Raw genomic sequence first — 12677 nt, 5'->3', positions numbered from 1 at the left:
TGTCTATAGTCTGTCCATAACCAATAAACAACATTCAGCGCACAGCTAACAAATGACGTGACGATCGATGTACTCACAAATTTAGCTTATGTGAAATCCATCTGGGCTGGAAATATGGAATACGTGCACTGTAAGAAACGCATCTCTTTATACAATTAAATATTGAAAGCAACGGCCCCGCGGCCTTCCTCAAAAGCGGCACGCCGACTGCTGTCCGCCATCCTGCGCATGTTGAAGGCCTGAAGAGTGCGAAGAAAAAAAATACCATGAGGGTAACTGCAAAAAAAAAAAAACATTCTACTCATGTTCTCAACGAGTGTATTTTATAATGCAAGGCATTCCTTGCTTGCCTTATTCAAGAAAGGAAATCTTCGTCGTTTCAGCAAATACGCATGACCAATTCTGAATGGCTTTGACAAAAGATTCTGATAAGAACCCATACTATCTAGAGTACTCTTCATTTTCATTCAGTACTACTGCCAAGGCTAATCTCTGTATGGCATTCATTCTAGACTAGGAGAAAAGACTGAAGAATCCTGCCACAGGTCGTCATTGATTCACTACGGGCTGTTGAGAGTGGCATTAGCTCCCACCCATGAAATGCACTTTCAAAGCTCCTAACACTAGGGTCGCCAGCAGGAGGCTATTGTAACATTTATTTTTATACCCGGTATTAAATAAACCTCTTGAAGACTACGCTGCGTTAAACCTGGCACTCCGGTGCTCAACATACATACAGCGCTGTACCCAGAAAATGTCTAGCAGTACATTGCGGCTGAAGCTGTGCTTTTTCAAAAGCAGACGTGTGCGAGAGGCGACAAGCACATTACCCTAATGATGGAATACATGCGAAGTTCACTTAGCTTTTCATTCAAGGGTTAGTCTAGCAACGCAGATTAAAGGCTGTTCATTGCGAGCAGTGAACCTTACTAAAAGCATCTACAAATGTCAAAGAAAGCAGCGAAGGAACTCAGGAACTGTTCCAGTAAAAGAGTCCACACTTTAAAACACAGACACAGCCATAACGCAGCGCAGGCTGGACTGTATATTTGTTTGAGCCAAATAAAAACCGGATCTAACTCTTTGACGTCTCCATAATGTAGCAGTCGGAGATCATAAATGCATCCTCTTCCTGACTCAGGAATTTTGCTGGAAAAGGCTTGTGCACACGTGAGTGGGGAGGAAGCCTCGTGAAACGAAATGTAAACCATCTCTTTGTCCAGGCAGCCTTTACTCAGGTTTCAAAACGAAGTGCATGCAGACCAACGGCAGCGGCCAGCGGCTCGGATAACAGGGATGGACGAGTCCACAGGCTCAACCGGCGTTCAGCGAAAGAGGTGTATAAAGTTGCAGCTCGTAGGTTCTTCTCGTTGTTTATCATCTACATGCTGGCCATCTGCGCAGGACCCGGCTCTTATTCAGCATTCAAACTACCCGCTTCACTCTCAAGCCGCATGACCACAACATTGACAAAATCCCCGTGCTCCGTTCCAGTGTTCAAACCACCCTTGGTTAGACGCCGCGATCCACGACGGCGGCCGAGTGCAAGCATCAATATCTAAGGAGTGATTCATACTTCACAGTATTTCTGAAAACAGCGCTTCATTGACCGGACAGGTGATGACGTAAATATTAAAAAATATACGTCGCAGCATGAATAAGTCAGCGAAGAGCTTATGAGGGGCACCTTGTCATCATGGGTTCCTGTCCAATTAGCTCGGCAGCGCGTTAATAAATGCACAACTGCACAGACATAGACAGCGTAATTAGCTTCAGCTGCTTATGTTGCCGCTGACAAAGTGGGATAGAAAGTTTGTCGCTGCGCAGATAATCGTCCTACACCCACAGCTCTGCTTATACAGCTGGCTTAAGAGACCAGATCAATAAAACATCATCGTGTAGACTTTCCGTGAATGGTCAATTAGACTGAATTTTGTTGGAAGCACAACTGACACAGCCTATATTTTAAACACCGACGCATTCGCAGACATGCCCGCCGTATGGTGTCTAGACTGAGTAGGCGTGCCCAGCAGGAAGAGAGGGGGGGACCGCACACCATTTTTTCATGACGTGGCGGTGGCGTCACCAGCGCATGCCTGATTCCACTCGCCTATTTCAGCCTTTACTGTGCCTACATGAAGCCGACTCACACCAATGGTTTTCGAGTGCGCATCAATTTACTGCGAGTAAATTTCCCCGAAGGAAAAGCGAGAAAAGTAAATATTACAGCCGAAGTGACGCCGAGTGTGGAATATCTGTCTGGGAACGGACGGGTGGAAAGAGGGTACCGAATTTCCCCCTGAGAACAACTTCAAGTGCTATTAGCGCAGTTGTTCCTAGTTTTCTTCAGGAAATATATCAACGTAAGCGCATGCAATTTATTTAGCACAGTGCCAATAGTGAATTTACATGGTGAACACGAATCTCACGAATAGAAAATGATCCGTGGGTAGAACATGTGAGCTTATATTTCAAAATAAGCGAGTGGGTAAATGGCCAAAGTAACGTTAAACAGGGGGTGTTTTTCGGTCCACGCACTGCCACCGTCTAAAAGCGCCGCCCACTTCTGGCCACCTTCACCTACCAGAAAAATTCCGTCCTGTGTGCGGAGCGCTCGGCTTAGAGTAAAAGCATCATAGTAATCATCGAACGTAAATCCAACTGTTATCGCACCTTTCTCGCAACACCGCCGCGGTGGCTCAGTGGTTATGGCGCTCGGCTGCTGACCCGAAAAATGCGGGTTCGATCCCGGCCGCGGTGGTCGAATTTCGACAGAGGCGAAATTCTACAGGCCCGTGTACTGTGCGCTATCAGTGCGGGTTAAAGATCCCCAGGGGGTCAAAATTTCCGGAGTCTTTCACTACGGCGTCCCTCATAGGCCGAGTCGCTTTGGGGCGTTAACCCCCCCCCCCCCCCCCCAAAAAAAAAAAATAAAAAATCTCGCAACAGGTTTGATGAGCGTCCTGGTAATTTACAACGCCGTTTGTGAGCTGGTATTCAACGCTGCTCAAAGCGAACAAATTAAACGCTCAAGGCGCTTTGTGCACTGTTGTGTACACTGCCAGCTCGCAGCTTTTTCTCAGAATGTGTTCTGGCTAGACCTAATTTATTCGTTTCAGAGGAATCTAGCTTCATTCGTCTTGCAAACAGGGCGTGCTCACTTTTACCATCGATTCGCCAGCGAAACAACTTTTAGAAGACTTGTGTAGCTTTGAGAGAAATAGTGAATTATATATGTATAGTTAGTTCTAAAAGCTAGGGCCTAATAACTATGCTGGCCTAAGGTGAGGCCTAATTACTGCGTTCTTTCTTCCCAACTGTCAAAACGTATATTTGGGCCTGAAAGCAATTTGCTTGTAAGCACTTCACTATTTTTACTGTCACAAAACGCTGGAGTAAAATTACGCCCACATCACACTTCTCACCTTCTGAGTACTTGGAAGGCTTTTGCGCCTGTAGATGTGCCGCTTGTGTTTTCTAGCCGACAATGAAAGCTAACAAGTCTACTTCGACGTTCGTAGGTGGAAGTGCCCAGCGAAGAGACAACCTACTGGTGCCGACTGCTGAAGCTTCCAAGTGATTTCAGCTACAAGAAACACATCGTTAGGGTAAAGCACTTGTTTTTATTACCAAGCATTGGTCCCTTAATTAACGAACTATTCCCTAAAGACACCGTGATCCTTGTTATACATTCCGCACCCAGTGTATAGTCCGCCGAGCTAAATTATGGATGAAAAAAAAAAACATTACTGTATTGTCCGCCCCAACTTCATAGACTGTTGAGGCTAGGTGTGCAATCCGCGCATAAAATTGTATGCCCATGCTGATTCCTATGATCCAGGCTGTCGGAGCAAAAAGAAACGTCCGTCGTTTGAACGTTAATGGCAGACTCATCATTGCGTTCGGTATCTTCGCTGTTACTCTTTTCACAGGGCGCAGACGTCCGCAACCCGGCATTTGCGAAGTTACTGACGACGCTTGATAAGAGATCTCTTGTCATTATCCCACCACCCACTTGCGCAATTCTGCGCAAGTCCATGTTCTACAAAACTGAGATAACTTGTGCCAGTAAGCAGCGTGCAAACAGTCATCCGCGCGATGTCAGGAGGAGCACCCCGCAAGTATTGCAAAATTTCGTGATATATTCATGTTGTACATCGTACTATATTTAAAAAATAAAATATTGTATAGTCCACATCTATAGGCAGTACGCCAAGAGCGAAATTCCAAGTTTCGAACATGTATAGTCCTCGGACTGTATACCGGAAATTACGGTAGGCCGAACGAAACTGTTTCTTTTTAATTCACTACAGCACACCCGCGTCTAAACTCAAGATATTCGGGCCGCAGCTTCTTCAATTTTCAGCTCAAGTCAATTGACCCCCTCTTTCCACGCTGTTTTCCGTTTGAAAAATCGATACAGCGTAGGAAATCTGATAAAAAAATTTTCTGGACATTATACCCGTGGGAGTGCGGGGTAATCAGGGGTACCTCATCCATGTTGTGCATTCGAAACTGTTGCATTTGCTTTGAATGTTGTGGCCACGCATGAGTGTGTGACGGTTGTAGTTCTGTTTTGGAAGGGTTGCAGCGCGTGCGTTACGGTGTGAGAAATATGTTGGTGTGCACTTCAGCATATTGTCGCACGTGCGATTGCGGACAGCGTTCCTAGAGCGTGCGTCCTCTGTTCGACCCGTCGCACCATTTTAGCTCGGCCTACCGCATACGTGCGACGTTCATAGCACGACGCTCCGCATCTGCTGCATACTGCATGGCTCTCCCGCTACGCGACTGATGTGCCACGTCGACGCTGGTAGCTTTATCATAAATGCTTCGGCAGCTACAGCGAAGGCGCGCAGTATGCCGCGCCATCCAGTGAATGCAGGGTGTTTTCATAAGAGGCGTTTCAAGGCGTTCAAGGGCGTCTTTCTTCGACCCTGCGCCCACCTGATGACGACGAAGTCTGCGCGAGGCTTTGTGTACTGGCTGTTCACGTTATCTCGGATGCTCTGGATTTTACGTCGCCGCTCAGCACGGAGGCGAAGGCAATTCGCTTCAACAACCAGCGCGCGTCAACGTTGGCGCGTGAAACGGTTAGGTTTGCTTCGCAGGCAGCAAAACGAAGTTTCGGCCTATCATTGAAACAAGCTGAAAAATGAAAAGGAAATTGAACTGAGAATAGCAATTCGTTTTAACGGCCTAAACTATGAGCATAAGTACAGAACGCCTTTGTAACCTTACTTTTTATTATTTACATTGACAAATTTGCTTTCATCGTCGGCGAGCAAAATTCCCACCATCTGCATCTTTGCTTCGAATTCAGTAAGAGAAAAATTATTGTGTTCAGGTGTAAAAACAGATGTGCTACGGTGGCTCGTGGTTATGGCGTTTTGCTACTGCGCCCGCGGTCACGGTTTCAACCTCGGCCGCAATGGCCGCATTTCAATGGAGACGAAATGGTAAAACGCGTGGCGTGCTGAGCTTTCGGTGCGAAACTCCATGTGCCCCTCCTTGTGCCCGCGCGCGGCGAGTGGTCGTCTCGGGCCGAAGCAGGGTGGCAAGGAGGCAATGTTTTAAGAGGGGGGGGGGGGGGGGGGTTCGAGATTGTTCCCACAGGATGTGTGCGTTGGATCAGTAGGTCTCCCATGGTCGCAGGTCGGAGAACGAGTAAAATGGGACATGAATAATTTTCAAAGGTCCTCGAAGATGGTCTATGGTTCGGTGCTGTGCCATCGCAATTTGCGCGCTTTGATTTGAATAACGGCAACACTGCGAACTACAACTTAGACCACACGTATCGGAATAGAAGCCACCAGCGGAAGGACCGGTGCTCTCTCGGTGACCAGGTCAGTGCCAGCATTCTTCTCGCGCTCGTGATCAGCGATCAGCTCAGACGCCAGAATCGTCGAATGCGCTCGCATTGAAGATGGCTGGCACCTCCAAGTGTGTTAATGTGCGTATTGTACTTCCGCCAGCGACTTATAACCAGCCTCAGCCAGCTTGGAGAACGCCAAACTGAAAGAAAAGGGATGAACTGCTCTTCACAAGTCTGAGTGAAGGAATCAACGTTTATTAATAAAAAAAAAAATAAATAAAACTTGCCGAATGGAGCCCTTAGTCCGGGGCATGGTGTTCCGGGGTGCAAATGGTTTACTATTTTAGTTTTCACCACCCCGTTTACTACCGGTTGCTGATCTATGAGGGCAGAGTTGATGAGCCACTCCTCCAAAGAAAGAAGAAATGAAGGTGTTGGTTGAAGACAACAGAAGGAATGACCTGACATCGCCAGACAATGTAAAAGAAGGGATGATGGTCCTCATAAAAAAAAGGAAAGAAGTGCGTGGGAAACAACAGCCTAAAGGCCGTTGTTGCCTAAAGGCATCTTCATGCCAGTGAGTTAGCGCTGCAGGGGTGAGGCGCAGGGTTGCGTCTCCGAGGTCGGCATAGAAGAAAGGATCGCCGCGGTCAGTTCATGGCGCCTGTTGCCCGGCGGGATAATTCTCGGTCCAGTGCCCGAGCACGCTCATTCGCAAGCAAGCCAGCATGTCCGGGAACTCAGACCAGACGACATGAGTAGGTCAGATGTGTGCGTGTTTGTTCTGTTAAGTTGGTAAGTTGCGTGTTGTAGGGCATCGTGAAGGCAGCGCCTACACGTGTGTTGCGGGCCAGTAGGAATGGTGATCGCGGTGTGTGTGTAGGCACGCTCGGCATTCAAGACTGCCGGTGCCATCGCCCGCTCTTGAGCAGTAGAGCGGCGTGAAGGTCAAGTTCTGTGATCTTTCAGACTGTTTCGCTTTTACAGCTCTAGCTGTTAATGCGGAGATTCCCGCCCAAGGCGCGTCGTCGTCGTGGACGTAGTAGTCACTGGTACTAGAAGTAGCCAAAAAGCGTCCGTTCAGCCAAGCGTGACCGGAAGGAGGGGGCGATCACGTAACCATCCCGTCCACATAGTTCATGCCCTGCGTCTGGCGTTAACTTTCCCAACACAAACAGAGCGAAGGTTCCCGGGAAAGGCATGTTTGTATTGTAGTCATTTCGTGCCCGTGCAACCGAGCGTAACGGGAGCGGAGGTAGGGACTCCGCACGGGCGCATCTTTCTGCGCATATATCATAATCGAACGCCAGCTAGCACTGATTTTTCACATTTCCATTTGTGGAATCGCCATTCAACCATCTTATTTCCTTTTTGTTTTCCTTGCTCAACACCACACTGGGTTCCACCTGGGCGTCATCTTTTCTTTGCATTTGCTACGCTTGCCGCAGTACGAAGCTAACATCCAGAAGGGAAGCGAGGCCCTGGTTCACCACATGGAACTCTTCCACTGCGAGGCGCCGGTCGACGAGGTACTGCCGCCGTGGAACGGACCGTGCGACAGCCCCGACCGGCCCCAGCCGCTGGACCGCTGCAAGAGGGTCATCGCCGCCTGGGCCATGGGCGCACCGGTATATCAGGGCTCTCTCTTCGGCGCCTCGTTGTCGCGACCGCGTCTTAAAGACTAACGATAAGATGTAAAAAGGGCGAACAAAGTGGGCGAACTTCCGGCTACTCACCCTAAAGTCGAGCTGTCGAAGCGGTTTCAGCTGTGCAGCTCTTCCTAAGAGTCAGTGGCCACACATGGCCCGGACAGCCACGAGTTTCTGATGGTGATGATGATGATGATGCATTTTTATGGCGCAAGGGTAGCTATATGGTCAAAGAGCACCATGACACAAGGTGTTTTCGTGTACTCAAGGTGGGGTCAAAGACCCACTTTACAAGAATTTCACCCCTGTATAAACCGAGCATCAGACCAAGAGAAAGCTAGTACCGACTGTACTACCGGTCGGTACCTGCCGGCACTAGGGATTGAACCCGGAACTTCCCGCTTGCGGGGCGGATGCTCAAACCTCTGAGCCACCATTGCGGTTCCGCGAACTTTTCTAGAAACCTGTACACGGATAGCACAAAAGCAGCCAACTGTATCCTACACAGCAGTCGTCAAGTGTTGATTTTACTGCGATCGCAGTATTAAGGCTGTTTTGCATGCAAGCGTCTGAGCGAATTGAGCCACTCAGCGGCGCAGCGCGGAAAAAAATTTACAACTTGTTGGAACCTCGTCGCTCTGGCCGCTCGTGCCAGCCGAGGCTGCTCGAAACACGGCCCCAATAGCGAGGGTTTTCGCTTGCATGTTAAATAGGCTTTAGGCGCATTTCGCAAACTCGCGGCATCGGCTTGTGAGAGCAAAAGCACTCATTCCACCCACCTACACCCTCCAGAAGCGCCCCGCCCCACCACCTTCCTGCACCCATCAGAAGCCCATGCATGCAGCAGTGAAACGAAAAGGTGAAGACAAAATCAAAGATGCAGTGAGAAAGCGGAAGGCAAAAGCCCCTGCTGTCGCAGTTTCGCCGCATCAGTTGATATACAACGTTAATTTTTTCCTTATTTTCATACACCTCTCAAGGGACACTTGCAAACATGCTCACTTATAATGAGCAGTGTTCACAGTATACTAACATACGGTACAAGAATGGGAAGCTTGGCGACTTGGAATGCATTCATGTTCAGCCATAGCAAAAGTAGAAGAAAATTTAGGTGCGACACCGGCGCTGCCTTTGAACGCCAGGTTTACTGGAGAAGCACTACGACCTTACGCGCACAGCAAACAACACAAAGCAAAGCCAACAAGCAAATGCATACCTGGTAGCTACTAGAGGCCGAGGGTGCTCCGATGAGAACGATTAAGGATGCTTGAGAAAGTCAAGCCAGTCTTCTGATAGTGTGACTGAGACCCGGCTAACACAGTAATCAGCGTGCTTTCATATCGCAAAAGCTCCCTTTACTAAGCGGACGCGTTGACCCAAGTGCCTTATGAGCAGGGTAAAGCGTTTTCGGACAAACTCAGAGAGCGGTTTTCAGTGTTTTTTTAAAGCGAATAGCTTCCTTTGACTGCCTTGGCTGTTTCCATCATCTGACCAATTGACGTCACCAAGAGGCAAGGGAGCGCGCCGAGGGGAAAGGGTCTCGGTTAGATACTAAGCGCCAGCTGTCGCAGGCGCTGATCTCGGAACCAACACCAACGGGAAGCCCTGTAGTGGGCAGGGCAAAAAGCGCGAAGCTTAGAGCGCTTCACCAAGTCGCGGATGAGAGCGCTGTAATCGCAGTACATTCCAGCGCACGGAGCAAGCTGTCACGTGGTGTTTCTTAAGTTTCGCAGGCTTTCACTTTCGCCGAATAAAAAGGCCTACGCTAAGGCAACCTCGGAGGAAGCACTGGGTCGGATTATTTTCATGGCGCTCGACAACTTTCCAAAGCATAGGTGAGCGTTTAAAGCCACCTTAAATGTTAATTAATTAATGTCGACTAATTAATGAAACAGCTGGAATGAAAAAACACCAGCCAGTACTTTGCGTAACTACAACATTCGCTTGATACGCCCTGTATACAAGATTTGCGTCCGCAGCTGTTGCACGCTCGTTTGTTTTCAGGGCACTAAGTACCGATAACACCCTTTCGAAATTCTCACTAATACTTTGCAACTTTGGATAGCTTGATACAGCTCACTGTCCCAACTTTCCGGAGATCAGGCAGAAACAGAACGCATTCTATATATTCATGTAACGCTGCCATTACCACTTCTTATTTCTCTTCTCCTCCCCCATTCTTCCAGAAGGGCTTGGCTTCACACGGGCCCGACAGATGAATAACGGGCCTAAACCGAGCACACGCTCTATTTCACTGGGGCTTAATAGTGGCCTCAAATAAAGTTTTTTCCTCCTCCTCTTCCAATGTTCGAGGCAAATCCGCTTTTCCGTTCAAGTTTTATTTGCACCCACTGGCGTAATGACTCGCCACTATACAGTTCAGTTCGCCTGCAATATTTCGTTCCGCAGCGCAGCCCCACCTCTCAGCCACATCGTGATAGTACTGGCGAAACGTGACAGTTTTCGCCAGCTTTTCACCGCCTGGTGAGCCTTCGCTGCTGATCTGTAAAGCCAGCGCATGCCGGCAAAAGCTCCATTAACGGATTAGTCCCGGGAGAGACATACATGGTAGGCTTCTTGGCTGAAGGGCAGCAGCAGTCAGTTGGCATAAAAGAGACCGACCTTGAGCCGGGAGCCGCATCCCACAGTTATGGTCCTGTTATTTCGTCGTTTAATCGCTCAGCATGTGGGAAATTTTGTTGTCGCACGGCACGTGGTGCACTTTGAGACGACACGCATCCAAAATATTGAGCGCCGCATTCCCTGACCAGACCACCTACAAAGTTGGAACTTTTCGATTAAGCCTGAATTGGGAAAACCTTACCGCCGAGCGTTTTTCGGAGTTTTTCGAATTTGTCCACAAGCGAAGAGATCTACTCTTGAGAATGATATCGTTGGTTTAAAATTTCACCAGCGCTGCGACTAGGAACAAGAAACAGAGAAGGAAGACAAGGACAAGCGCTACTAACAACCAAAGATGTACCAACTAGCTCAAACCACCATTTTGCTCCAGTCGATATCGTTGGTGAACGCCAGCCTAGCAGCTGACGATGCCGCAGCACAAAAGCGGTAGTGCCTTGATAAGTGCCAGTTAAGCAGGCTTTTTGAAGAACTCGAATATCTTTTCTCGCGAGAACTGACACCATCGCCCCTTTTGTCCAACGTACGTTTTTGTACACGATAGTTCACGAACTATCACCGCGTGGCACTGGGTGCAGAAGGTGACGTATTTAAATGACACTTGCTGCTCGCAAAGGCTGAAAGACTTTTTGTTTGTTTTCTTTTAATATTCCAGACTACACATTGTGTCACGGCACACAGCCCGGAGGACAAAGGGGTGGATCGCAGTGGTCGCGCGCGAAACGGCCTTTAACAGGACGTGCAGAAAACATCCGTGCACAAGTGCCGCTTCAATCGCGTGTACTCACTGGCGTCCTCTATGCAGAGCGCCACACTTTGGCACCCACCACTTTGCGCAGCCGCTGGCGTATCCGGAGGAAGCGGGCCTGCCAGCTGGCGGTGCCGACTACTCGCCCTACGTGATGCTCGAGGTGCACTACAACAACCCGGCGTTGCGATCTGGCTGCGTGGACAGCTCCGGCATCACCATCTATTACACGGCAGAGCTTCGCCCCTTCGACGTGGGCATCCTCGAGATAGGCCTCGAGTACACCGACAAGATGGCCATTCCCCCTCGACAGCCCGGATTCCACCTGACTGGATACTGCATCTCAGAGTGCACCCGCGTGGTACGCATGATGTCGTTTGTTCAGCCTTCATATTATGCTTTCATGTAACTGAAGCCGCCGGCGGTCTGAGTGTTTCAGAGCGAAAGCTCTACTACGCTAGTCCCAACCAAAGTTTCGCTGCGTTTTGCCGGAGCTTCGGGCGCAGTAGCAGATGGTTAGCAACGGCGTCCCTAGCAACTGGATCTGCGTCCAGAAACAGGTGGTTGCTGCGCCGAGCTCCGCGCTTCGCCAGGGCGTAGCACCGCTGGATCGCTAGACTAAGATAGTTATATGTGTGAACTAGTTAGTGTTGTTAACCATGATGAGGTTACAGTACATTAATGAGCATAATTAGTAGCAAACATAAGAATGCCCACATGTAATAATTAACTAGAAAGAGCAAGTTCAGCCTAAAATCCATACGACTGCCAATTTCTCGGATGTACACTCGCTAGCCAAACAAAAGGTCGGTGATGCTCTCTATGCGTATTTAACAAATGCTAAATCCTTTCTGATTTTGCACGGACGTATAACGATGGCACAATCTAGCGTAACGTGTGTTTCTGTCGCCACCATCTTTCGCTTGAGATTTGAGAGACCGGCGGCCCGTCCAGCGCCTCTGCCAGGAGCCAAAGGGGCGTGCAAACTGCCATAACAACTCACAACTGCGCACTATATGAAAGTGAACCTGTGAACACGTACCAGTATTAGTATCAGTACCAGCACCACATCCGGGTGAGTGTATTTTATGATTCAATGATTTTTGTGAGGGAACTGAGAGGCTTTGTGGCCGCAAAAACTGATTTTCAGTGAACATGCCAGTGAGTGGGTGCATTCGTTGTCACATACTTTGACGCTTGAGCTCGAAGCAATTTTAAAATGCGCGCCCGAAGCACGAAGTTTCGGAAGACCCCGTAAACATTGGTCATGTGAGTGGAATACGTGTTAGCAAGCGGCCAATATTCAGCCTATCACTGCGGCCTTTCGATGTCGGTGTGCCTGTCATGGACTTGATTGGATTTTTGTATTCTCCTGAAACACATTACCTGCAACATCAAATCCTCATGCAGAGCACCACCCTATTGTAAGTGTGATTTTGCCAAAGTAAACAGGCCCGCCGCTTTGGCTCAGTGATTATGGTGCTCGGCTGTTGACCCGGAACCGAAACGCTAGAGGCCCGTGCACTGCGCGATGTCAGTGCCCGTTAAAGAGCTCCAGGTGGTCGAAATTTCCGGAGCTCTTCACTGCGGCGTCCCTCACAGCCTGAGTCGCTTTGGTACGTTAAACCCCCCTAAACCAAAATAAACAAACGAGAGGAAGAAGTGGCAGGGTTTTCATCATCATCATCAGCTTGACTACGCCCACTGCAGGGCACAGGCCTCTCCCATGTCTTTCCAATTAACCCTGTCCTTTGCCAGTTGCGGCCACCGCATCCCCGCAAATTTTTTAATCCCGTCCGCCCACCTAACTTTCTGCCGCCCCCTG

At 49.1% G+C, this 12677-nt stretch overlaps 1 protein-coding gene across 1 annotated transcript in view; it reads left to right on the top strand.

Moving 5' to 3' along the window:
* The window catches only part of LOC149351979 (dopamine beta-hydroxylase-like), a 66148-nt gene that overhangs the window by 30488 nt on the left and 22983 nt on the right, over positions 1-12677 (top strand). Inside the window, exons 5-7 of the mRNA XM_089577104.1 lie at positions 3522-3608; positions 7264-7443; positions 10944-11213. Coding sequence (XP_089433230.1) covers positions 3522-3608; positions 7264-7443; positions 10944-11213 — 537 coding nt within the window. The remainder of the gene's footprint in view (positions 1-3521; positions 3609-7263; positions 7444-10943; positions 11214-12677) is intronic.

This window comes from Amblyomma mixtum, chromosome 3 (assembly GCF_055824585.1).
Source record: "Amblyomma mixtum isolate Tamu chromosome 3, ASM5582458v1, whole genome shotgun sequence".
Classification (NCBI taxonomy): domain Eukaryota; kingdom Metazoa; phylum Arthropoda; class Arachnida; order Ixodida; family Ixodidae; genus Amblyomma; species Amblyomma mixtum.
Note: the sequence above shows the minus strand (reverse complement) of the source record. Positions and strands in the feature narration are given on the sequence as shown.